The sequence below is a fragment of the Hoplias malabaricus genome, chromosome 6 (genome assembly GCF_029633855.1).
Source record: "Hoplias malabaricus isolate fHopMal1 chromosome 6, fHopMal1.hap1, whole genome shotgun sequence".
Classification (NCBI taxonomy): Eukaryota; Metazoa; Chordata; class Actinopteri; order Characiformes; family Erythrinidae; genus Hoplias; species Hoplias malabaricus.
In genome coordinates this window covers 31,189,696-31,215,096 of record NC_089805.1, presented here as the reverse complement: position 1 = coordinate 31,215,096, position 25,401 = coordinate 31,189,696, and the positions used below count along the sequence as shown (strand labels likewise).

General features: G+C 40.1%; 3 protein-coding genes and 1 long non-coding RNA gene across 5 annotated transcripts; 3 read left to right on the top strand and 1 right to left on the bottom strand.

Annotated features, from left to right (window-relative positions):
* Nucleotides 1-655: 655 nt before the first annotated feature.
* On the top strand, nucleotides 656-5,886 carry LOC136699902 (cyclic GMP-AMP synthase). 2 transcript variants are annotated; one of them, XM_066674960.1, is made up of 7 exons: nucleotides 656-711; nucleotides 819-918; nucleotides 2,160-2,368; nucleotides 2,706-2,931; nucleotides 3,785-4,060; nucleotides 4,159-4,258; nucleotides 4,780-5,886. In XM_066674960.1, exons 1-7 carry the CDS (start codon nucleotides 709-711, stop codon nucleotides 5,300-5,302), a joined length of 1,437 nt encoding a protein of 478 aa, XP_066531057.1. In that variant the 5' UTR covers nucleotides 656-708; the 3' UTR covers nucleotides 5,303-5,886. The 2 variants fall into 2 exon arrangements, with proteins under 2 accessions (XP_066531057.1, XP_066531056.1); XM_066674959.1 differs by having other exon boundaries at nucleotides 2,157-2,368.
* Nucleotides 5,887-7,835: 1,949 nt separating this feature from the next.
* rpl11 (ribosomal protein L11) lies at nucleotides 7,836-12,682 on the top strand. Its single transcript, XM_066674961.1, has 6 exons — nucleotides 7,836-7,877; nucleotides 9,201-9,351; nucleotides 9,465-9,571; nucleotides 10,340-10,471; nucleotides 11,462-11,572; nucleotides 12,604-12,682. The coding sequence occupies exons 1-6, from the start codon at nucleotides 7,851-7,853 to the stop codon at nucleotides 12,631-12,633; spliced, it is 558 nt and encodes a 185-aa protein (XP_066531058.1). The 5' UTR covers nucleotides 7,836-7,850; the 3' UTR covers nucleotides 12,634-12,682.
* A 2,974-nt stretch (nucleotides 12,683-15,656) lies between these two features.
* LOC136700034 (uncharacterized) lies at nucleotides 15,657-20,776 on the top strand. The gene is made up of 3 exons (XR_010803701.1): nucleotides 15,657-16,142; nucleotides 18,633-18,743; nucleotides 19,832-20,776. It is a non-coding gene; the product is annotated as an uncharacterized lncRNA (long non-coding RNA).
* Nucleotides 19,824-24,705, bottom strand: klhl43 (kelch-like family member 43). The gene is made up of 5 exons (XM_066675160.1): nucleotides 24,291-24,705; nucleotides 22,659-23,005; nucleotides 21,851-22,150; nucleotides 21,249-21,424; nucleotides 19,824-20,568 (listed from the first exon to the last, which is right to left on the bottom strand). Exons 1-5 carry the CDS (start codon nucleotides 24,703-24,705, stop codon nucleotides 19,824-19,826), a joined length of 1,983 nt encoding a protein of 660 aa, XP_066531257.1.
* Nucleotides 24,706-25,401: the final 696 nt, after the last annotated feature.

Sequence of the window (25,401 nt, the reverse complement as noted above, 5' to 3'; positions counted from 1 at the left end):
ATCAAATTATGTATGCATTTATTGCACACTGCTTCAGGCTGCTTTAAAGTTTGGTTATATGTAAAACCAAAGGATTGGTAACACTCCTTGAACCTACATTTTACATGGCAGGATAACATCTTGTTTTAAACAGCTCTGGACAGGTTTTGCTGGAATTAGAAGAAAGATGTGAAATATGTGAGCAGCACAGTAACATTACAGCCAATGCTACACACCTGGTCGAGCACAGTAGGTAGCCACACACCCAATGATTAAGAAGAAGGTGCTGGTCTCACTGTAAATCTGATCATGAAGTGGGTAAAGAAGATGAACGAATGTGAAATAATGAAACTTATATTTACATCTTTCATTTAAACTCACCATCATTATAGACCTTGTATAATGACCTTCATTATAGACCTACACAATAGACCTTCATTCACACTGGCTCACAATGGCTGTAGCAGTTGTATATTTTGTGAATGATGTCACCTGCTTCCACTGAAACTTAACATTTTAAGAAATGGTTATGCAAGACAGCGGTTCTTTCAACACGATTTATTATCGATGAAAGCGTCATCATTTCCGGTGTTCCTGCCTGAAAGGTTTCGTTTTTGGCGTATTAAAACTCTGCAGGGTGGAACTAGACGAGTCAATATCTGTGTGCAGGTTACTGGTCATTACGAAGGAAACACTACAACAGGGACACGCACGCACCCGAGAAGATACATGGTTGGTATGGTATTATTATGGGTAATGTATGAAACCAGGCATTTCCCTTTCTTACGTGTGTTTTTGAATTATGTCTTGACATTGCTACCTGTGATTGAACCTCAAAGAGGATGAAAAACTCGCCTGAGAAGAAATTAAAGGCCGACAGCGTTGAAGCTCCTGACTCTCCGGCAGAACATGGAGACGCGGAGAAGAACAGATGTGAAGGTGAGCTGGTGGTGAAATTGTATCTGATCAGCGATCTGATTCTTTAATGAAACTTTGGCAAGTTTCATGAAAAGCAAAACGGATTGTTTTTAACAGTCCCAACATTATGTGACGTCTTTAGTGAAGGACAATTCAGCATCGCACCTTTATGCTTTAAAGGTTCACGGCCAGGGTACGTGCTCAAGATATTTGTTGTGGTAACATGTTTCCAATAGCAAAGGCACATAACAAATGTATAGAACTCAACACACGACAGAAACCCACCCTCTCAAAAAATGTCGGAATAACAGTTATAAATAAACACTGTAAAAATCATTGCATCCATTATTGCAAGTTAGGACTGTATTGTGTAAGTATGGTCTGTCAAGACAAACTTTCACAATGTTTATGAAAATGGACGTGGTTTTCTTCAAGTCAGAGAAAAAATAGACCATCCAGATTATTACCAGTATAAAGGATAATATTTTAAAAATAAAATATACAAATCTACAAAGTATAAAATATTGATTACGTGAACAAATATGTGTCCTTAGTACACAAATGATTATTTAGCTTTATTTAAAGGGAGGTGTTTTAGGTATCAAGTTTAAATGAGTGCATATTTATAAACATCCATCCATCCATTATCTGTAACCGCTTATCCAATTTAGGGTCGCGGGGGGTCCAGAGCCTACCTGGAATCATTGGGCGCAAGGTGGGAACACACCCTGGAGGGGACGCCAGTCCTTCACAGGGTAACACAGACACACACACTCATACCTACGGACACTTTCGAGTCGCCAATCCACCTGCAACGTGTGTTTTTGGACTGTGGGAGGAAACCAGAGCACCCGGAGGAAACCCACACGGACACGGGGAGAACACACCAACTCCTCACAGACAGTCACCCGGAGCGGGAATCGAACCCACAACCTCCAGGCCCCTGGAGCTGTGTGACACTACCTGCTGCGCCACCGAGCCGCCCTATTTATAAACATAAATAAAATAAATAAATAAACTCAACAACCATTGATATAATTCATAAGATTAAAAATTGATATATTTTTACTGCTTTTAATAAAAGATCGTTGAAAGTCTTTTTTTTATATATATATATTTTATCTGAAGTGATGTTTGTATTTTGATGAAAGGCAATAGCAGCAAATATTTTGTTTGCCAGTGCCACAGTATTGCCTCATTTTAAGTGTTCACTTAGTTTTCTCTCTTTTAATATTATGGTGGGGCTGAACAAATCGCAGTAGGGGAGTTGCCCATCTCCCCTAAGCTTGACCGGTGGATCAGGCAGCAGGGTAGAGACTTACGCCTGCGGCAGGTTGACCGACAGCTTGCAGTGAAGGTGGTTAATGATCTGGTGAAGGAATTACAGAAGTTCATGAAGGACAACACGGACCAGCCTTTCTTTAGAGACATCTCTCAGCTCAATACAGGGAGCTACTATGAATTGGTGAAGGTAAACCTCAATATTAGCAAGATTAATATTGTTGAAACTTTAGTATTCATCAGCCAAATAATATCAAACATGTTCTAGCATTAAGTTTATATTCTAAGCCTAACAGCTTCAATGAAAACTGTCACAGCTAAAGATTCCCACTGTTCTGCTTCAGTTAATTAAAGCATTCAGCATTAAAATGTGATAATCACTTTGTGAATGCTAGTTTCAGACACTGATTAGGCCTATATGTGGACTGAATTTCAGTGACAAATGACTCCTGGGTTGATTTTATTTTAAGATAAGCTTTGATCCTGCTTTGGAAAGCTAAACCTATATATATTTTTCCTCCCAACAGATCACTAAACCAAATGAGTTTGACATAATGCTGAAGCTTAAAATCCCACGGATTAAGTGGACAGAACTGGAGGAACACAAAGGGCTTTTCTACACTATTGCCCTCTTTCGTCCTACACGCTCTGAGATACGTCACTTCCTCTTAGAAGATGAACTCACCATCTCAGCCTCTAAATTAATGAAGGAGATACACCAATTAATTAAAAAATTTGTCAGCACCTACCAAGGTTTGCTTTTTTTTACTTTTATTGTTTAGACGTTTATTATTCCAACGTGTATAAAATCAGGCAAAACTCAGAGTGTATGTCACATTAAACACTCTCAGCAAGAAAAAACTTTATTTTTTTCCCCAATAAGGTCACATTTCAATGATCTGGGTTTCATTTGCATTTTGTATGAATATAATCTCAATGATGTTGTAACATGACACCATTTAGCATTTATTTTTCATTTGTTCAGCAACAATGTGTAGATTTTGATGCCATTTAAAATATTTACAACAGTCCTATCTTGACCTTTAATACATTATTCTACATTCACAATCATCCAGGAACATTTAATGTTTAAATTACTGTGTATTTCATATGCAAATTGCATCTCTATTGTTATTGGCTTTCCAGTATTTTACACATTGCAAGAAACAGTCCAGGTTGAAGCAATACTGATAACTTTAGAATCAGCATGCAGATTATAGGGACAGAAGAGTGAAAGGTATGTTTCAAGCCATAGACATGTTAGCCAATCAGAAGCCTAAAACAACCTAGCACTGTTTTGGTTGCATTTGCCATGCACATAATTAACTTATGTAAACAAAAGTGCCAGTGGTGTACACTCTGACATCAGACAAATGACAATGGCGCATACTCTTAATGCTTGACGCCCAAAGCTCTGTTTTTCCTGCATAGAAAAATCAAAGTTGTGGACAAGACCTTATCTGGGACACACCTCATGGAACTGACTTGTAACTCACTCACTCACTAAAGCATAGGAATCTTTCTTACATACTCACTCACATTTAGGGACTGCTCCACACGGGGTGCTATTGTGCCTAGCATTAATGACACTTTGTTTTTGTTTTAGTGTCTGCTGGAGAAGGTCGCTGGATGGTGTGCAGGAAGAAAATAAATTCTCCTGCTGTGACTTTGGCATTCATGGACAAAGACAAAAAGACAGAAATACTGTCTGTAGATATTGTACCTGCCCTAGAGGTGCCACAAGGCTGGCCAGAAGCTGCACGAGCTGGACCACCAGTGGACAAATGGCTTGGGAAGAATGCTCGCCGCAGGTTTGTTAGCCAACCTGTTTATTTTGTCCCAAAAAGACCAAAAGCAAGGAACCTCAAAGATGCTGAAAAAGGTAAGCCTATGTCGATTTTGAGGCCTGAAATATCAGCCCATCATAAAACACAACAGCTGTAGGGTAGCAAATGTAAATATGTATATTCTTCTTCACAGAAAGCTGGAGAATATCATTCTCTCATATTGAAAAAGAAATAATTAGGTTCCACGGAAACAAGAAGACGTGCTGTGAGAGTAAAGAAAACGAATGTTGCAGGTAAGAATAAACATTGAAAAAAAAAATCCCTCTGTTGATCTTAGGGTTAATAACAGCATCAATCTTGTCATGTAACTTATTATTACCTCAGTTCCTTATGACCCAATTTTTCTGGCAATCTTGTGACTTTCTGGAAAAATTCGAGCCCATTCATCCTGAAAACAGGTGCACATTTCAACCAGAGTTTGTGTGTGATGTCAGTATTTCACTTGCTGTTCCAAACTCAGAGTCAGGATTGAGGTTTTTTTGCTGATGAGTGACATGACATTTCTGTTGTACTTATCAAATATATAGTGTTGCTAGTGTTCTGCTACAAAAGGAAGGTTATTGTTGAAATTTTCCTGACCTTACTGGCATAAACAATTTGTGCTTGACAAATAGTTACAAAAATGCTCTTGTCTAAATATAGCAATGGTAAAAGATTTTTACAGTGTTTAAAGGTGGATTATTTGTATTAAAGTCCCCAACAATTCCATGCCCCTGTATACCTGATTGTGATTTTGTCCATATTTTATTTTTAGAAAACTGTGTTTGCGGCTGCTCAAGTGTCTGTTTGAGGGCTTGAAGAAGACCTATCCCAAAGAACTTGAACCTCTCTGTTCCTACCATGGGAAAACTGCCTTCTTCCACACCCTGTCTGCCAGATGTGAAGATACTCTCTGGACACCTGGGCAGCTGTCTGACTGCTTTATTAAGCTTTTGGGAGAATTTGAGAAAGCTGTACGGCTTGGCTCACTTCCACACTTCTTTGTACCCAAATACAATCTCTTCAGTCGAACTGCCTTCCCCGCTCGCTCACTCCAGTTTCTGGCCAATGCCTTGCAGAACCAGCGGGAAAATGGTCTTCCTTTGCTACAGGTGCAAAGATCTGCCCCTGCACTCTGCTATACCCCTGCCCCTCCAGAGTTAGAAATCTCCACAGATGCTCTTGCTGCCCAACAACATAAAAGTGTCACTGATCAAACAAACTCTTGTACCAAAACTTATCTGACCTTGACATGCATTTTTGTGTTTTTGGCCATAGGATGTGTACTTTATGCATAGATTTTACAGTCATATTTACTCTACATTACTTTCCTAGTAATTGATAGGAATACTTATTTTTGTTGGTTATAAACATTTTCATTCATTGATTCATTATTCAGTAACCACTTATCCAGTTCAGGGTCGCGGTGGGTCCAAAGCCTACCTGGAATAATTGGGTGCAAGGCAGGAATACACCCTGGAGGGGGCGCCAGTCCTTCACAGGGCAACACAGACACACACACACATTCACTCACACACTCACACCTACGGACAAGTTTGAGTCGCCAATCCACCTACCAATGTGTGTTTTTGGACTGTGGGAGGAAACCCACGCGGACACGGGGAGAACACACCAACTCCTCACAGACAGTCACCCAGAGTGGAACCTCCAGGTCCCTGGAGCTGTGTGACTGCGACACTACCGGCTGCGGCACCATGCCACCCTGGTTATAAACAATTTTTGTGAATTTCAAACAGTATATTCATTTGGTTGCTTATTATTATTGTTGTTGTTGCCACATTTTCTAGTTGTTGCCTGCTCTACTCTTTAAGTAATTTACATAAATAAGCTTTCATTCCATGAAACATGTAACATTTGATTAAAAAACATGATGTTTTTTATTATTTTATTTTTAAAGCTAATACATGTTTGAAAAATTGCTTTTAAACATTATTAAATAAAATCAATATTAAACCATAACCATTTATTTGTTGTTTTCCCCACCACCTCAATTTGTTTAGCCATTTTTATTTATAAAGTGCCATTATAACCTTTATGTGACATTAATTAAGTCTACCTAACAACACAAATGAGTGTTATTTTAGGTATGAAAAACGTTCTTTAATCAGGGCAACATGTATTTAAAATTACAGACATCAAAAATACATTTCTTGATAGTATGTTTTGATACTGAATTTTTTTTGAAGTGTGTTTCTGATCATGCTCCTGTGTGTGGTGATCACAATAGAATCACACTACATGTATTCACACACACACAAAAAAACAACAACCCAGAATTAAATCAGAAATGTTGCCTGACAGGGTGTGCCAGTCCTTTGCAGGGTGACAAACACTCACACATTCACTCACATATCTATCAATCTACCTACCAATGTGTGTCTTTGAACCTTTGGAGGAAACTGGAGCACCCATGTGGACACGGAGAATACACCAAACTTCTCTCAGTCAGTCTCACGTAGCGAGCTCAAACCCTCAACCCCAGGTGCCAGTAGCTGAGTGACTGCAACACTAATCTATCTATCTATCTATCTATCTATCTATCTATCTATCTATTTATATACTAGTGTCGCAGTCACACAGCTCCAGGGACCTGGAGGTTGTGGGTTCGATTCCCGTTCCGGGTGACTGCCTGTGAGGAGTTGGTGTGTTCTCCCCGTGTCCGCATGGGTTTCCTCTGGGTGCTCCGGTTTCCTCCCACAGTCCAAAAACACACATTGTTAGGTGGATTGGTGACTCAAAAGTGTCCGTAGGTGTTAATGTGTGAGTGTGTGTGTTGCCCTGTGATGAACTGGCACCCAATGATTCCAGGTAGGCTCTGGACCCACCATGACCCTGAACTGGATAAGCAGTTATAGATAATGAATTAATTAATTAATTACTAATTCATTCTATTGCGTGATCAATGCAGTGGAGATTGAGACACAGTCATACTACATGTTCTTAATTAAATGTTCTAACAAGGACTTAATGAACAAGAACAAGCAGATTATGTATTTGGTGTGTACCTGAAGTGCTCTTGAACAAGGTACTCAACCCCCAAACACTCTTTGTGCACCAGGGATGGCATTTAAAAATTATTTTCAAGGGTAAAATATGTCTTAGAAATGCTAATATTTGCCTTTTTTCAGAATGCAATATGCAAAAATAAATACATTTTTTTAGAAATTGACGCTGTTTCTAATGATCCTTTACAGACCACTTGCAGCTCACCTTCCAATCTGATAGGATTGCTTCTTTAGGTTTATGAAGCCAAAAACCAGGGCTGTCTGAATCCTGTATTTGAGACTCCTTGGAATGCTGTGGTATCAAAACCAATTGCAGCCAAGTTGCTGTAGTTTATACATTATGTAATTTAGCATAAAAAAACAACAACACAGTAAATAAGGAAAAATATATTTTCACTGAAGGTGGGATTTTAGGAACAAATTTAGGATGAAACTTTACAATTAATTCCCAATCCCATTCCTGGTGACTGCACACTACACACATTTTTATACTTTGACTATCAAGCACAGTTTATAGAAATCATTGACCTAGAATATGTGGCATTTCATAAACCAAGTGTACATAAAACGAGAGATTTTTTAATGAATTTCACAAAGCTCCTGCACAGCTGAAATGTTGGAACGACAAAGCCAAAGAGCGGTTCCTCTCCGTCTCTGTTTGGAGTGAACACAGACATATAAATAGAGTTCGCCGGAAGCGGCTCGTCCTCTTCTAGTGATCAAACATGGCGGTGAGTGCCGACGCTGCAGAGTTCAGAATGATAGGCGACAAAAATCTTTAAACATCTGCTTTTCTGCCTGAGAATTAAGTGAGGAATTGATGGCTGTTGATAACGCGTTGTGTGAGGTGAAGAGTCGTGTTTATATTTGTGAGGAATGCTGGTTGATGATGGCAGATAATTGAGTAAAAATCCTGGTCTTGAAATGATGCGTTTCTGACCTCGGAAAGAAGGGAGCGCGGTTGTAACCTGGTTTTGAAATAGCGCAGCTCTGCGTGAAGTTGATTTCGTTCAGTGAATACGGTTGTTTTCCCCACGTGTGCCTTCGGTCTCTAAATGTTGAACTTTAGAGAAGCTTTCGTAGCGCGGTGCTCTTGGAGCGAGGGGAAATGTCCGGACATGCCTCGGAGACTCGCGCTGACTCTTTCTTTTACTCGGATTGTAATATTTATTACAAAGTTGTCCTCCAGCAAAAATCTTAATGTTAAATTCTGTTACAGCGATCTCTAAATATGCCTGCACCAATGTTACACACTTACCTACTTTTTAAAAAAAAATTCGGGTGACACGGATCTTACATCAATAGTTTAATAACAAAAGATAACAGCTGTCTGGTTTATTTTTTTTCCAAAACCCATAATTGTAAGAAATCATTGAAGTAAATGTTTGTGTGGTAAACTAGTCTACCTGCCTTAGTAATACATCGCTTATAGGTGAGAGTTACTGTAATATTGGACTAACCAGTGGGAGCGTATGTATACACACTGATCAACCATGAAATTGTTACCACGTTTAATTCACTGAGCACTGCAATTACAGACTTTAACTACTCTGTTTCTGTCTATTTTGTTTGCCGACTTCCACCCTATTCTACGGTGGTCAGGACTACCAAGAAGTGTGTATGGTTTGTGTGGTGGGCCATTTTAAAAGCATTGCTATTGTGCTAATGAAGTGTGGCATGGGTAGGATTGGATCAGACACAGCAGTGCTGCTTCAGTTTTTGGACACTTGAGGGTCACCGCAGAACTGAGAATAGTCCAACCAAAAGTATCTACTACGCAGATATTATTTGCTCAGTGGTTGGTCCTGACCATTTAACAATACACAACAGAGAAACAGCTGGACTACACACTAATCACTAATTTCAGATAGAATTTCAGTCCTCTCTGAATAATGGAGTTAAGCTGGAGTTGTATTTCTAAAAGGCTATGCTATTGTGAGATGCTTATTTTGAAACAGCAACACTTCCAATTTTAATTAGGAACAGTGTTGGTCTTGTTATGCACATTATTATTTTCTTTCACTATGTTCATGCAGTTTTAAGGGGATTACACAGGTGTGTGAAGAACTGGGATATAGAAACCTTCCAATGTTCTAGTTTGATGAAGAAAACCATTTATGCAATAGGCTGCTCTTTCAGTCACGTATTAAGGTGGTATTTCTTTTTCCAGGACCAAGGAGAGAAGAAGGAAAATCCCATGAGGGAGTTGCGCATCCGCAAACTGTGCCTGAATATCTGCGTGGGCGAGAGTGGTGACAGGTTGACCCGTGCCGCCAAAGTGCTGGAACAGCTCACAGGCCAGACTCCCGTATTCTCCAAAGGTAACATTCTTGTGTTGCATCACAACACTGTGGGTTGTGGTTGATATTTCATTAAATGTCACTTTTTAACTGCATCAAACATGTTAAATGAATCATCTTCATTGTTTTTTCAGCCCGCTACACTGTTCGATCATTTGGCATTCGTAGGAATGAAAAAATTGCAGTCCACTGCACTGTTCGAGGTGCTAAGGCTGAGGAGATTCTCGAGAAGGGACTGAAGGTGAGATTGTTGACAGTTCTGTGTTGAGAATTTTCTCTAACTGATGTGTAAAGTTGGATGCCTTCAGTTACTAAGAAGCCTAGATGTTGGCTTATGGGTTAACACTGTCCAGCAGCACCCTACAGTGTAATTGTCGTCACTTTTAAAACATTGGAATCTTTATTTACTGTCACCGGTTCCCAAAAGTTTACGGCAGTCCGCTCTTTTGTTGGTGAGAATATTTTGTGCTTCCTGCACTCTGACCTTTACTTCCAGACTTCCAAAAACAAAATATTTTTGTACATGGGTACAGTAAATGGATCAAATGTCAGTAAAATCATAGATAAAAATGTAATTTGAGAAGTTATTCACAAAATTACGCAATACATGATGTTGTGTAGCATGTAATATTTGGACTCCACAAAGTGGAGGTTTTTAGCGGTTGAAGTGGAGAAAGTTTTAATTTCATTTTTTGGAGTAATAAACTTAAGTGGTGTTCATGTTACTTGCTTTATTAATTCTGTGTACATACATTTGCAGATATTACGCTTATAAAAAAGAACACTTATGCCATAAATTAAAGTCCAGTTTTGTAAAATATTGGGAAAATGCCTTCTTTGGTTCAAGGGTAGACTTAGACCTGCTCCACCTGCTAATTGTGTACTGGCATACTTGAACATATATTCTTCTCGATAGAGCATGTTTTATTTTATTTATTTATTTTTTTGCTGTCTTTTATGTTTGTATGGCATTGTTAATCTGTGCTCCTTAATGATCTTCTGGATCCAGGTGCGAGAATACGAGTTGAGGAAGAACAACTTCTCTGACAGTGGAAACTTTGGCTTTGGTATCCAGGAGCACATCGATCTTGGTATCAAGTACGACCCCAGCATTGGCATCTACGGCTTGGACTTCTACGTGGTGAGTATATTTGCTTGGTATTGTGTAGGGCTGCACAATATTATTTTAGCATCATCATCGTGATGTGCACATTGTCACATCAAAGAACTTGTGCTTTTACGTGGAGTATAGTATGTATGGTGCTAGCGTTGCATTTACTTGGATGTTGTCTTACGGAGAAATGGAGAAAAAGATCTCTGTAGCCACTAATGTGCAATTATTTGTCATTGTACAACATCTGTATTTAACTCCTTTATGGCAGTGACAGCAATCCTTTCTCAGTGCCCCAGGAGCATTTAGGGGTTAGGCACCTTACTCAAGGCTTGGGACAGTGCTGCTGTTACACTTCCAACGCCTCCAGGTTTTGCACTAGCAATCTTCTCTAACCATTAGGCAACTGCTGCCCTCAGAACAGAGCTTTGGAGGGATGGAAGGGTGTAGTAAATACACAAAGCTGAGAGGAGTGTAGAGAGATTCACAAAGCTTTTTAGAAGCACTGCAGTGCTGAACTGCTGTGACCACACTTGCCTTTAGATTTAAATAAGTTTTCAACATTTACAGCTTTTTGCTGTTTGACACAAAAGGAACATTTAGAAATGGACACATTTCAAAAGGTTATGAAATAAAATGAGTTTTGTCACTTATGCTCCCTAGTGTGATATTGAAGGTTTCTTAGTATTGTGCAGCCCTAGTACTGTGGTGTTTAACAGTGGAACAATGGAATGGATATTAGAGGGGAAGTTTTTTAGGGCATAAACCACAATTAAGTATTTGACTTTTAGACAGTATTAACCATAAAACTGATCACATGTAACCTTAAGATTTGTGTGGCATACTGTCTCTCATATTTGAGCTTACCACAAGGATTTGTCTTTGAAAAAACAGTATTGTACACCAGTGTTATGGGCTTATATTCATGGTTCAGTACTGGGTTGGCTGGTAGGCTGTGGTATTGTGCAGCTAGACTCTTGTAGCGTGTGTTAATGGACATTGTTCCTTCACTGATTGCAGGTTCTGGGCAGACCTGGTTTCAGCATTGCTGACAAGAAGAGGAAAAGAGGCCGCATTGGCTTCAAGCATCGCATCCGCAAAGAGGAGGCCATGCGTTGGTTCCAACAGAAGGTGTGTATGAGTCTGTATTCATGTAGTCATGCAAGGAAACATGATCATGTCATTACACAATTGTACACTACTGCATATATCGTCTAACACAGGGGTGGGCAATTATTTTTTCCATGGGGCCACATGAGAAACAGAAAATATTGTGGAGGGCCGGCCAAAAAGCTGATCTCAATTCTGCATAATATTAACTGTACTTCTTTGTAAAAAGCAGTAAATAGCATTGTTTTGACAAGCTGGTAAGAGTATATGTTATAATTAAGCAATGAAAACATGAGGTTGCCTTCCAAAAAATGTAATTTATTCAAGCCAATTTCACAAAACAATGGGAAAGGCAATTAATCACTAAAACAGCATCATAAAAACACGCTAAACATGCCAATAAAAATAACCACAATACAATTAAAAATCACAAAGCTGGTCTTGGTTGCTGCATCCCTGGATGTGTGAAGCTTGGTAAAAAAGCCTTGCTGCTTTTGCAGTTTAGCTAGCAAAGCTTCCGATGTCCGCGCCCTTTCAGCATCAGTCACGTTCTTGTATTTCTCCCCGTGTTTCGTCTCGTAATGCCGACTCAAATTGTAGTCCTTAAACACGGCGATCTGCTCCCCGCAAACTAAACACACGGCTTTACCTCTCACTTCAGTAAATAAATACTTAGCAGTCCAATTTTTGTTGAAAACTCTGCATTCGGCATCTACCTTTCTTTTTTTAGCATGAGCAGACATTTCTGAGGGTTAAAGTCGTCTTGTGACTTAGTGACAACGATCAAATCACGCCCATGCCTCAATATACGTTTTGCGTCATCATGTACGTAAATAAAAATCAACTTCAAAATAAAAGCAATGCAGCTTCAGTCCATGCATCAGGTAAAATAAGAAAATATGTTTATTTTGTAATTTCCAATTAACGTTACACGGGCCGGTCAGAGTCAATCAAAGGGCCGTACAATGCCCAGGTTTGGTCTAACACAATACAGTTGGGGGATGTAAAGCTATTCTCGTTGTGTTAATAACGTTTTTCTTTGTGTCTTTTAGTATGATGGAATCATCCTCCCTGGCAAGTAGAAGACCACATTGATTTTGTTTATAAAAACAAATAAAAACAAAAAGCCTATTTGTTTAGTCTCATCTTTTTTTTAAATGAATAATTTTATCACTGCTTCTAAGAATGTTTGTGGATGGTTAGATATTGGTCAGGTTTTGTCTTGGGGTAACTGGTGATTTATGGATCCAGTGCGTAAAATCTGAAACATGAGGTTTCTATCCACATATTTTGTACATATTTACTTTTACTCATAAATATTTGAGAGATTACTATGGGGAAAAATCTCACAAGTTATATTTGCAGCCCTTATGTTTTTAGGGTACCGAATATCTTTTTATTTTTTTTATTTTTTTATTTATTTTTTATTTTTTTGTGAGATGGGAATCTAATGTCATTCAGTTTTGAATATTTGAAAAAATCGAAACCTACTTGAGATCAATAAAAATGAGATTATAAGAAAGTGGGTAGAAACTAGCCATCTGAAGAATAAAGGGATGAGTAAAAAAAACTCTTTCAATGTTTCTAGACTACTCCACTGGCCAAATACTGTTATGTGCAAAATAGCAATTGAACATCACTGTTTTATTACTGGTTTTGGTGGAAAAGATGATACAACATGACTTTAGCCGAGTAATGGGTAACCATCGGAATCAAGTCATGACATGCATGCTGCTAACTGGGTGTAATTGACTCATTTAATGAAAGGGGCTTGTTCAAATTAATAGAGGTATGGAATTCAATTAGTGAGGTCATTCATTCTGTGAAGAAACAGGTGTCAATTGTGGTACTTATTTAACAGAGGGCAAGTGTTGCTCTCTGGTTATATTCTAGTTTTAGTGCTTTCTCAGTGAGTAAAATGACTTGACTGAAGTTGATTGGAGAGGGGAAAACATTAAGAGTTGCAGAAAATAATTGGCTGCTCATCTAAAATGTTCTCAAAAGCTTAAAAATGGCAATAAATAAACAAAAAATCAAAACTTTATAAAAAGAAATAGTACCATCTGCATAGATCATAGAATAACAAGAATGGCAAAGCAGCATCCAATGATCAGCTCCAGGGAGGTCAAAGATGATCTTCAGTTATGAGTATTACAACAATGAGAAGGTGCCTACATGAACCCAATCTGTTTGCAAGAAACCCTTGTAAAGGACTATTGCTGAAAACAAGATGTGTTGAAAAGTTTACAATTTGCCAAACACATTAACTGGCCTAAAGAGAAGTGGTGCAACATTCTATAAACAGATTAGAGCAAGCTTGTTCTTAATGGTTCTAAAGGCCAGCGCTGCAGAACCAGAAATCCATAGGGAGGAGCTGCATGTGATCCTGCTCCTCCCTCAATGTGTTTTCATTGGATTAAACTAAACCTGGTTATTCACAATTCAACCTAACCCTAACCCCCGAGAAAGAAAGTTGGATGTGATCCGACTCCACCCAGTGGTTTTCAGTTTGCAATGAGGTGTAATTGACAATTTGTCAGAAGACCCATAAACACTCAATTCAAGCCACAGTACATTGAAGTAGTGATTGACCGATATGGGTTTTTTGATGGCCGATGCCGATTTTTAGACAGCAGTAGTGGCCGATGGCCAATATTCCCATTCCTCAGGCAGTGAATAAACTAGACGCATTATCATGACTTATTTTTACAGAAAACCCTTCATATTTGTAAAAGAAACCATTTAGAGATCCTTAAATATATATGAAGTGGTCAAAAGCTTATGAAAACCACACAAAAAAAATGTAGGCGCTTGTCTTATTTTTGAAAAAATAAAAATGTGAGTGGCTATAAACTGAAGAGTTCATGAGTCTCATTACTTTTTCCTTTTTAAACTTGTGTCTCCAGGGGTCATCAGGTAAAATTTGCCGTTGATACCTCATACTGAATTGAAGTTATTGAAGCTGGAGCAGATAGTGGACAGATGGCCTCTCCAAGTGTCTCTTTAGTTTCCAAGCTCTCCATAAGGAAAATAATTACTTTTACTGCAAAAATACAGTGTATATACCTTGTCTAGACCTAATGTCAACATCTTAGTGTTTTTCTTTACTTTCTATGAGAAACTAGTCTCCTGTCCGTCAGTAAAAACCCTTAGTTATGGTGTGTTTTATTCTGATCTACTGAGTTTATTTCTGATGTTTACACTTGTTTCTCACCGACTACAGTGTCCCTTTAAATGACTGACGTGTTAAAAGGCGAGAGCTGCACTCTGATTGGCTGTAGAGCAAGGCAACCTCCCCCACACCCCTGCTGCATTTAAATGTCCTCAGTGGGGGAAATGTAACTAGTAAAAGACATCTAAGGTTTGAAACATGTTTATTGACTTGTTTATTGTTTGTGGAGCTTGTGGCTGCCAAACAGAACCGTTCGAGTCTCTCTCGCGGTGTCTGGGTCTGTTAGGCGCTGAAAACATATGCGCTCTGCTGTGTGTTTGTCCCTCCTCCTTGGGTGCGCATCGCTATAACTGTGCCCCTGATTGGTCTAAAGACTTGATTGACATGTCGGTGGAAAGCTGAGCGCCTACGCTACGCTGCAGTAGGTGTGACATGACTCCACGGGGATCATATTTTAATCATTTTTTGAAAATGTGTACTATTTTTTTGGCCGGTGACACAAACAAGAGCATTACTCACGAACGGTTTGACGGAGAGACTCAGATTTAGTCTCGTTTTGAAGGGGACTATCTAAGGCAGGGGTGGGCAATTATTTTTTCCATGGGGCCACATGAGAAACAGAAAATATTGTGGAGGGCCGGCCAAAAGGCTGATCTCAATTCTGCATAATATTAACTGTACTTCGTTGTAAAAAGCAGTAAATAGCATTGTTTTGACAAGCTGGTAAGAGTATATGTTATAATTAAGCAATGAAAACATGAGGTTGCCTTCCAAAAAATGTAATTTATTCAAGCGAATTTCACAAAACAATGGGAAAGGCAATTAATCACTAAAACGGCATCATAAAAACACGCTAAACATGCAAATAAAAATAAAAAAAGAAGCTTGGTAAAAAAGCCTTGCTGCTTTTGCAGTTTAGCTGGCAAAGCTTCCGATGTCCGCGCCCTTTCAGCATCAGTCACGTTCTTGTATTTCTCCCCGTGTTTCGTCTCGTAATGCCGACTCAAATTGTAGTCCTTAAACACGGCGATCTGCTCCCCGCAAACTAAACACACGGCTTTACCTCTCACTTCAGTAAATAAATACTTAGCAGTCCAATTTTTGTTGAAAACCCTGCATTCGGCATCTACCTTTCTTTTTTAGCATGAGCAGACATTTCTGAGGGCTAAAGTCGTCTTGTGACTTGCTAGTGACAACGATCAAATCACGCCCATGCCTCAATATACGTTTTGCGTCATCATGTACGTAAATAAAAAACAACTTCAAAATAAAAGCAATGCAGCTTCAGTCCATGCATCAGGTAAAATAAGAAAATATGTTTATTTTGTAATTTCCAATTAACGTTACACGGGCCGGTCAGAGTCAATCAAAGGGCCGTATGCGGCCCGGGGGCCGTACAATGCCCAGGTTTGATCTAAGGTAAGCGATGCTAACTTTGCGTGGGAGCTCTTCAGGATTCGAGAAGAGGTTTTGTCATTAGTGAAGGAAGATACCTGAAGTTTGGAATATCTTATTTTTTCGGCTTTAATTCCTTAGTCCTACATTTTAGTGTATATCCTCATGATCCTGAGAGTCTGCCCGTTCGACTGGTGGATGATATGTACACATTGACTCAAATATGGCTGTGAAAAATCTGAAAATCTGTACTGTCACTAATACTATTTCATAACAATTTCCAATAACATAGAAAAATACTTATTTATCGAGTGGGATTATATATAAAATGATTAAATCGATGAAAATGACTTTAAGCTTTAATTTGGTACATTAACTGTCGACTTTGGACCTGTTGTAGTTGAGAGATACTGACGGATAAACGGGTTAGACAATGAAACTGAAACACCTCTCATTTTAGTGTGGGAGGTTTCATGGCTAAATTGGAGCAGCCTGGTGGCCAATCTTCATTAATTGCACATTGCGCCAGTAAGACCATGTGCATCCAATGGTTCAAACATTGTGTCCTGAAGGCGGTGCCGTGTATCAGGACGACAATGCACCAATACACACAGCAAGACTGGAGAAAGATTGGTTTGATGAACATGAAAGTGAAGTTGAACATCTCCCATGGCCTGCACAGTCACCAGATCTAAATATTATTGAGCCACTTTGGGGTGTTTTGGAGGAGCGAGTCAGGAAATGTTTTCCTCCACCAGCATCATGTAGTGACCTGGCCACTATCCTGCAAAAAGAATGGCTTAAAACCCCTCTGACCACTGTGCAGGACTTGTATATGTCATTCCCAAGACGAATTGATGCTGTATTGGCAGCAAAAGGAGGCCCTACACCATACTAACTAATTATTGTGGTCTAAAACCAGGTGTTTCAGTTTCGTTGTCCAACCCCTGTAACAGTGAGTGATCTTTTATAGGCGCCCGACCATTGAGCGAAATAAGAGGCTAAATAACGCTGGGTTTCTAGGTTACAACTATCAACTCAGTCATTTATGATGCAGATTATTGAGTGTATGTTACAAAGGGCAGCCAGTAACAAATAGTGAGAGTCGAGGAAGAGAAAATAATTCATACCGTTTTCTCTGATGAGACGGCATGCAGCTACAGGTTGGAGGCTTGTACTGCTGTACTTGTGCTCAAGGATGTCTGCCTGTAAGATGACAAAATGGACGCAAGGGGCGCTCTAACAGCCAGAATGACGGAGCGGCCCACAGCATGGGCAGTTTGAATATATCAAAATAATGGAAGAGATCATGTTGGCTTATGTTGAAGAAGAAATGCCCTTGAAATGGACGTTTCCACAGTTAGTGTAGACCCCTGCTCATCCAATGTTTCTTTTGAGATAAACGTTTCTTTCCCATTTGCTGCAATAATGTTCACTGCAGTAACATGTGGAGGTTTTACTGAATTTTGCCAAAAAAAAACGTTGGTGAGGTCAAGTATTGACATTCAAAGGCATTTTAAATAACAAATGCCTCTCCAACGGATCCAGGGGGTCTTTAAATCCCACAAGCCTTCACTTAGCATTAGGCATGTTGACCTTACACTCATTTGAAACTGCTCCAGACAGCCCCTAGTGTACTAGTGTGTGTGTGTGTGTGTTTTCATTGCCATAGATGGGTTAAATGCAGAAGACACGTTTCGTTGTATTTTGTACAATGACAAATAATTGCACATTATCATTACTGCTTGTATATGGAGATTGGATGAAAGCTGTGTGTACACACTTTTGGATTTATGTAAAGTTTGAATCGTTCTGGGCGGCACAGTGGTGCAGCAGGTAGTGTTGCAGTCACACAACTCAAGGGACCTGGAGGTTTTGGGTTCAAGTCCCATTTGGGGTGACTGACTGTGAGGAGTTTAATGAGTTCTCCCCGCCTCTGTGGGTTTCCTCTGGGTGATGTGGATTCCTCCCACAGTCCAAAAACACACGTTTGGTAGGTGGATTGGTGACTCAAAAGTGTGTTTGTGTGTGTCACCCTGTGAAGGACTGTCGCCCCCTCCAGGGTGTGTTTCTGCCTTGCGCCCAGTGATTCTGGGTTGACTCACCGCAACCCTGAACTGGATAAGTGGTTACAGACAATGAATGAATTAATCATTCTATGTTTAGTAGTGTTTTAAGGGGGAAATTATTGTCTGTATTTTAATTTAGTAAAAGACACTGACAGAAATGCACCTGTGACGTGTAAAGATAAGAAGACACTTATTTTCAGTTCAGTTAATTTATTCAGTGAAATCCTAGAGACATGGTATCCTTTGTATCATCTGCCATTTTGAAACACCTACAAATACCTCTCTGTTCAATTCCTGCTTTACATTGCTTTACTTTGAGCTGGTGGCCACCTTATTAAGGAATATCTCACTGAAAAGAAGCAAATAATCTTGTTAATGGCTACATTTACTTTTGTCTTCACTTAAAAGATTTCACATTTTAAATAGCCCTCTCTGTCTGGAACAGCTTTCTCTCTCTAGGATGTTCACTGGCTTTCTTCAGAAATTTCTTTGGGAGAATGCTTCCACCTGAGCAAACACATAGAGTCAGCAGAGAGTGACCACTGCACAGACACAGGTGAGTAGGCAGTGTGATGAATGTATCCTGAGAGATGGGGAAAGTGAGATCTCGGATATCAATCTAAAGGTCAACAGCTGAATATGATCAAATATCTGAGGTCTTTATTTTTATGACCTTTCTAATAAGAAAATATCATGCTCATACAGCAGAGGCCAAAAGTCTAATTTAGCTGCATAGTCAGCCTAACAATTTGTTGAAGAAATCCAATAGAGGGTCATCTGAAATGTGTTTCTGTTTGGTGTAAATGACCAAGAAAGAGTGCAAAACCTCGTACATGTGCTTTACAGTATATTTATTACTGTATTTGTCATAATGTGTTTAAATTTGTTCCAATTTCTAGAAATTTCTTTGGTTCATTTACGATTCATTTGGTGCATTTTTTCCCCTCAAGTCTTAATATTGGAAGAGCCAGAACTGTCAATGTTCTCCTTGTGTGTGTTTGGTGGACATTCTCCCTCTGACTAAACAGTGCTTTTGGTGTTACATGTACATAAATTATAAATCTCTCAGTTTCAGTGTTAATACATATTAATACATATCTCTTTTTAGTCATTGAGATGGACTACTTTGCGAAATATCCCTTAATATATACATAGCACACAATAAATATGTAGGTTAATAAATAAGTTATAGGGATAAACTAATGACCTTTTTGTATTGTACCCCTTGATTCTTAGGAACTGCCAAGGTGATATTTTGCGAAGGACTGTATGGCTCAATTTCTAAAACTCAATCATTCTAACATTCAGCCACACACACTCAAACAGACACACAACACAGCTGAGCCTGCTCTCTTGCTGACACCTCTCATACATTTACTGGAAGCACACACAGCACTGAGTGCATACTTGTCATTTTCACATTGTTTGTAAGTGGGCCCTTTAACTCTAAACTCCCTTCAGCAGCTTGATACATAATGATAATGTAGCAATAAAGGAGCTAAACCTGGTTCTGCCCCAGTGTGTACCTCTCTTTTCTTTTAACTATCACTAATGTCAACTCTCTCTCTAGATATCTCAATCTATTCCTTTGTAATCATTCCCTTCTTTCTCTTCCTCGCTGTCTTCCTTCTTTCTGTCATGCAGTCATGCTGCCTTGTTCTTCGTGACTGGGGGTGTTGCGGTGCCGGCGTGACGTGTGGCGTGGGGGCAAGGCCAAGGCACAGCAGGACACACCAACTGTGGGCTCAGGCAGATCTTCAGCAGCTGACCAGGTGTCGGTGCCTGGATCATAGCGCTGGACCGCTGCTTTGTAGCGCTTTCCTGCTTCATTCCAGCCACCCAGTAAATACAGGTGGTCACCCAGTGGGGATAGGCCACCGGTGCTCACTCCCAGGGGCAGGGAGGCAGCCCTGCTCCACTGGCCACTCTCTGGACAGAAAACCTCAGTGGTCAGCACATCCACTCGCTCTCCACCTGGGCCCAACTGACTACCGCCAACTACATACACTTTCCCACCCAGTGTAGTAGAGCAGTGCCAACCTCGGGGTGTCTCCAGCTGTGGCCGTTCACTCCAGCTGTCACTTTCCAGGCTGTAGCAGGCCACAGAGCGTGAGTAAGCACAGCTGATGTAGCCTCCAGTTACTAGGATGTCACCTGACGGCAGCACAGCACTGGCATGGCAGCAGCGTGGCATCTCCATGGGAGCACGGAGTTGCCAGCTGTTGGAGGATGGAAAGTAGCTCTCAATGGTGGCCAGTAGTCCATCAGTGTTACGTCCACCAATGGCGAAGAGTCGTCCTCCGGTAGCCACCAGGCTGAAGTGTGTGCGGCGCTGGCGCATGCTGCTCAGGTGCAGCCAGGTGTTGAAGCGAGGGTCGTATCTGTGGGGGTAGCATGATTAATTTTCTTTCATTTTGAATCACAATTTAAAAATGTCAGTATTCCACAATATGTATCTCTGTAAACGTAAAAAAATAATGTCTCTTCGTGTCCTTAGTGGAACACAATAATCTATGACATAAAACATCCCAAGGCCAATGCATGTGGGATGAATGTAAATGTATACACTTACAATTTGCCTAAAAGCTTTCCTTGAATTTAAGATACATTTTTGGGCACTTACTAATTGTCTAAAGAAAAAATGCATCTTTTTTGTACATTTAATTGCACAATTTATTCACAGAGGAAATGCAGTAAACATGATTTACATCATTAATTAAAACAAATCTGCAATTGCTTTATCCTGTTTAGGATCACAGTGTGTCTAGAGCATGCTCAGAATCACTGGGTGCAAGGCAGGAGCACACTGTGGACTCTTAAGCATAGCTAGTCCACGGACTAATGTGTTTTTGAATTGAGAGAGGAAAGCTTGCAGACACAGGGAGAACACACCAAATCCTGCACAAACCCATTGAAGTCTGTGACCTAGAGTCAGCACCCTGAAGCTGTATGACAGCCACGTTACCTGTTGCACTTCTGCAATGCCCGGCTTGATTTTACATAATTTGATTTACTAGCAGCCACTTTTCTGTATGTAGTGATGCCGTATGTAGAGGTATACCTGCAGAGAGTGCTGACAGCATGTTTTGCTTGGTTTCTAGCATCATTCTGGTCCTCTCCTCCTGCCACATACAGGAAACCATCCATCACCGCAACACACTGGTTAAAGCTCTTAGCAGGAAGTTGGGAAAGATGGCGCCATGTGGCGGTTCCCTCACGAGGGTCTCTCCAAAGCACCTGTAGACAGAATGTTATGTTATGAAAGAAGATCGTGGTCTACTCATCTGTGTGTTTACCTATTCAGAACTATAATTTAACATACGGCTAATTTATTGCTTTAAGTTTATTCAAATATGGTATGTGTCATTCCTTTTCATTGTAGTTTAGTTTTCAAGCAGATGAACAGATGACTTAACGGAAGTTAACAGTATAATCAACAGGTATATAACGACTTAGTACATAAAATACTCAAAACCGTATACATTAAATGTTTTGCTCTGTGGAAGCCCAATAGAAATCATTTTGAAAAATCAACGGAAGCTTGACACAAACTCTTTTCTATTCTATTCTACTTCTATTATATTACCCTTGTAATAATTCTACTTATTTTTATTATTGTAATAGACATGTAACATCAGGTGATAGAGATGTGTGTAGATTTACGTCTCGACTGAGGGCTCGCTCTGTGAGGGAGGGGCGCCCCCCTATGGTCAGCAGGGTGGTCTGACTGCCCCGTACTTTGGTGCGGCGGGACTGGACCGTGTTCTGCTGGTATGGCAGCAAATGGTAGTTCATGGCATCCACCAATAAGCGGTGACACTGAGGGTCCTGCATCATGCGAGCAACGGGCTGGATCTCACTGACCAGCTCACTGGCCGGGATGGTCTCAAAGCGGATGTGAGACAGAACCTCAGAAGCATGAGCCTGTCTGTTTGAGTCAAAGTCCAGCCACTTCATAGCCACCTGGAAGTGAAAGAGTATTAAATATATTTATTAATATTAAGAGTGGATTTGCCCTACTTTATATTCTTTATATACTTGATATAGAGAATCTGATGTGCTTTGCATTCTAAACCCACAACCCCCTTTCTGCCCACACCCTTTTATTTCTATTTACAGTATGCAACTATTTATATTGACTCTACTATCCGCCTTGGGTCATGTACATAAATAGAGTCTCCATAAGGTCTGTAAATCCCCCACTCTCTACCCCTCATAGTTTTCTATTAATGTACACTTTCCTACTGCATACACTACTGTTCAAAAACTGAAATTAGTTGCCTTATTAATATCTGTTATTTGTATTAGCAAAAATATATATAAGTGTTGATTACATTTTTAAAGCATTTGTATTCAAATTTTCTCTCTTTTTTCCTACAATCTACTTTGAATTTTCATGTGGTGTTTTTTAGTCCAGTATTGTAAGATATATGTGGGGTAGCAGAAGCCTGTGAGCACAGTGGGGTCTGACCTGGAAGGTGGTAACCTCAGAGGGCAAGAGAAGGTTGTCATCCTGCAGGAAAGCAGTGATCTGCTCCAGGGTGAGCTGGGTGAACTGGGGCGTCTCAGAGAACTGGGCAAAGTTTTCCAGTACAAATCGGCGGGCAGCGTCCCGCACAGGGCCCAGACCATAGGCTGTGCCAATATTCCACACATATACACAGGTGTGTACATTCAGCTCGGACATCAGGAAGTCCATGCACATCTGCAGGAGGTGGGGAATCTGCAGAGTGCTGGCTGCAGATACTGTACAGCCAATAGTGTACAGGGACATGTGTACACGGCCCAGATAAGCAAACGTGATCACATTGGCTAGACCTGTAAAGAGAAGAGAACTGACTGAGGTATGTGGAATATTAAGCCCAAGGAATCATTCCGAATTCATTCCATCCATAACCATGTTTGTTATGCAGATTTCAGGTTGAACCCGTTGGTAGTAATGTGTTGGAACTTGCTTTCAGGTAAGTCTAGATGGGCACTTCAAGTCTATAATATTGTATTGTCAGAAAATATATAATATCCACAGCATATTTGGCTTTTTTCAGATTTATTTTTATGGGCTCAGATTCTACATATTTATTTTAATGAGGCTAGCCTAGTCTAGAGTCCTATTACATAATCCAATGTGCTGTGAGTAACCACTTGTGTAATAAAGTTGAAATGCCCATCTGATAGTGAGGTGAAGTTGGCAAGAGCTTGTTGAAACTGAAAACAAGCCTCAAGGCATTTTTAAAATCCCTCAGCTGGTATCAAGTTTACATGCATTAGGCAGAGATTTTCAAACACCACTCCAAAAACCGGAAGCACCATGACATAAATGTAAAGCTGGACCCTTGTGGTTTGCCTGCTCTGACAGCCAGAAATGTTTTTGGAAGAAATAAATTTGCAGTATTCTATACACTTAGTTTGACACTCTGTTTCATAATTTGTTAGAAGTGTTGCAAAAAATGTCAGTATTTTGTACATTATTGAGGATAATATCACTCTGTGCCTCTGAGGAAGATGCAGAATGCTCTGCTCCCTCTGAGCCAGAATCTGAAGTACTTTCCAGCACATTTGTGTTATAACTACTCCCTCAGAGGAAGCTGCAGATTGTTATACAATAAAATTTCACTGCCTATGAAGCATATTCTTAAGCACATTTTGCACACTTGATCTATGATTGCTGCTTCTGAAGAACCTGCAGAATGAAACACAAAAATGATCTGCTTTCTCAGAGACAGCAATGATGCACATTATTGTATAACAATTCTGTAGCTCTTTCAGAGGCAGCAACCATATCTCAAACGTGCAGGCCTCTACTTCTTACGTTACGTTATGTTATGTTATGTTATGTTACGTTATGTTATCCTCCTCCATTCAAGAAAAAGGGAGGTATTGAGCTGATTGGTTGTTACATTCCAATGTAGCTTTAGTAGTGCTGTGCTCAGTGACTCTAATTTGCATAGCCCTAATGTGCTTTTCTGCATTGAGAACTCTGGAATATGCCGTGTGGAGAGCAGTGGTGTTATCAACTCTGTTATACAAACTGGCATTGCACACTTATTGGAAAAGTTATTATGTGACTGCATTGTTGAGCACTGTGAAACACTGAAGCTTTTACCTAGAGGTGATAGGGTGGGCAGCTCCAAACGCTTGAGGCTTGGGTCCTTGGCCAGAACTTCACGCAGGTACTGGCTGACAGAGGACAGGACCAACTTGTGGACGTCAAAAGCCTTCGTCTTGCAGGCCAGCTCCAGGTCAGTAAGGAATCGCTCCTGCCTCATGCGGCTCAGCTCTTCCAGAAGAGCCGATCCGTGCAGGGGTCGAGTCAGCTCACCACCTAGACCGAAACCTCTCTCTCCAGGCCGGATCACAGGGGGTGGCAAGGGGATCCCATTGAGCCTATTCATCTGCTCAACATTTAGAGGTAATTCTAGTTTCTTAACTCCTGGCTCAGGAACCACCACCCCACTCTCTACTGCCACTGGCTCTGGGGTCGCCTTCTTGGGCCGAGATGACTTTTTCTTGGGGGCCATGATGACAATCAGTGGTCAAATCAGCTTATTTATTCTTCACAGTGATCCCTAAATCACTGGCTAATGGTTGTAGAAATATCACCTGATCTTCTTTTAGGCTTAAAGACTATAGATTTTAGAATTTTAAGGTTTGCATGGACAGACTCTTTCTGGCAGTTTCTTAGTTATCTGAGCACTGACTGACTGACAGACAAAAGGGACAGATGGACAGTGTGACTGAATTATGACTCATTAATTGACTGAGGCTTTGTGAGAGGGGAGAACTGACAGGTGTGGATAAACAGCCAGGTGGTCAGTGGGCGGTCAGCACACAGCACCTAAAAATACATAAAAAAAGAGACCGATTACAGTTATCTGTGCTGAAAATTATTTGCTAAAATCAGTTGAACTTCTTTCGATCTTTCATTCTCCAGTTTCAAAATCAGGCAACAGGTAACTGGTATACATTATTGGTACACAGTGCCAGAGTCTGTTACGATCCAAAACATTTGGAAAATGTGATTTCTAAAATTTCTGTAAATTATTTTGTAAATCTGTAAATGCCATTCTAAAATGTGCATCATTACAGAGAAACTTCCTGCTGTTATGATGATGACCATATTTACAAATCTTGGCTTTGTCACCAAAACCTGGCCTACAAAAAAAGGGGTATAATATGCTGCCTAACTCCTGATTTTTTTTTTTTTGTTTTGTTTG

What these genes read in the sequence shown, in the direction of transcription:
- LOC136699902 (XM_066674959.1), top strand. An exon ending in ATTTGTCAGCACCTACCAAG is followed by an intron (nt 2,932 to 3,784) that starts GTTTGCTTTTTT and finishes TTTTTGTTTTAG; the next exon opens with TGTCTGCTGGAGAAGGTCGC. An exon ending in AAAGAAAACGAATGTTGCAG is followed by an intron (nt 4,259 to 4,779) that starts GTAAGAATAAAC and finishes TTTTATTTTTAG; the next exon opens with AAAACTGTGTTTGCGGCTGC.
- rpl11 (XM_066674961.1), top strand. Translation starts at nt 7,851, where the DNA reads ATGGCTGTTGATAACGCGTTGTGTGAG. An exon ending in TTCTCGAGAAGGGACTGAAG is followed by an intron (nt 9,572 to 10,339) that starts GTGAGATTGTTG and finishes TTCTGGATCCAG; the next exon opens with GTGCGAGAATACGAGTTGAG. An exon ending in TGCGTTGGTTCCAACAGAAG is followed by an intron (nt 11,573 to 12,603) that starts GTGTGTATGAGT and finishes TGTGTCTTTTAG; the next exon opens with TATGATGGAATCATCCTCCC.
- klhl43 (XM_066675160.1), bottom strand. Translation starts at nt 24,705, where the DNA reads ATGGCCCCCAAGAAAAAGTCATCTCGGCCCAAGAAGGCGACCCCAGAG. An exon ending in CTGAGGTTACCACCTTCCAG is followed by an intron (nt 22,151 to 22,658) that starts GTCAGACCCCAC and finishes TTTCACTTCCAG; the next exon opens with GTGGCTATGAAGTGGCTGGA. An exon ending in GCTGTCAGCACTCTCTGCAG is followed by an intron (nt 20,569 to 21,248) that starts GTATACCTCTAC and finishes CTACCCCCACAG; the next exon opens with ATACGACCCTCGCTTCAACA.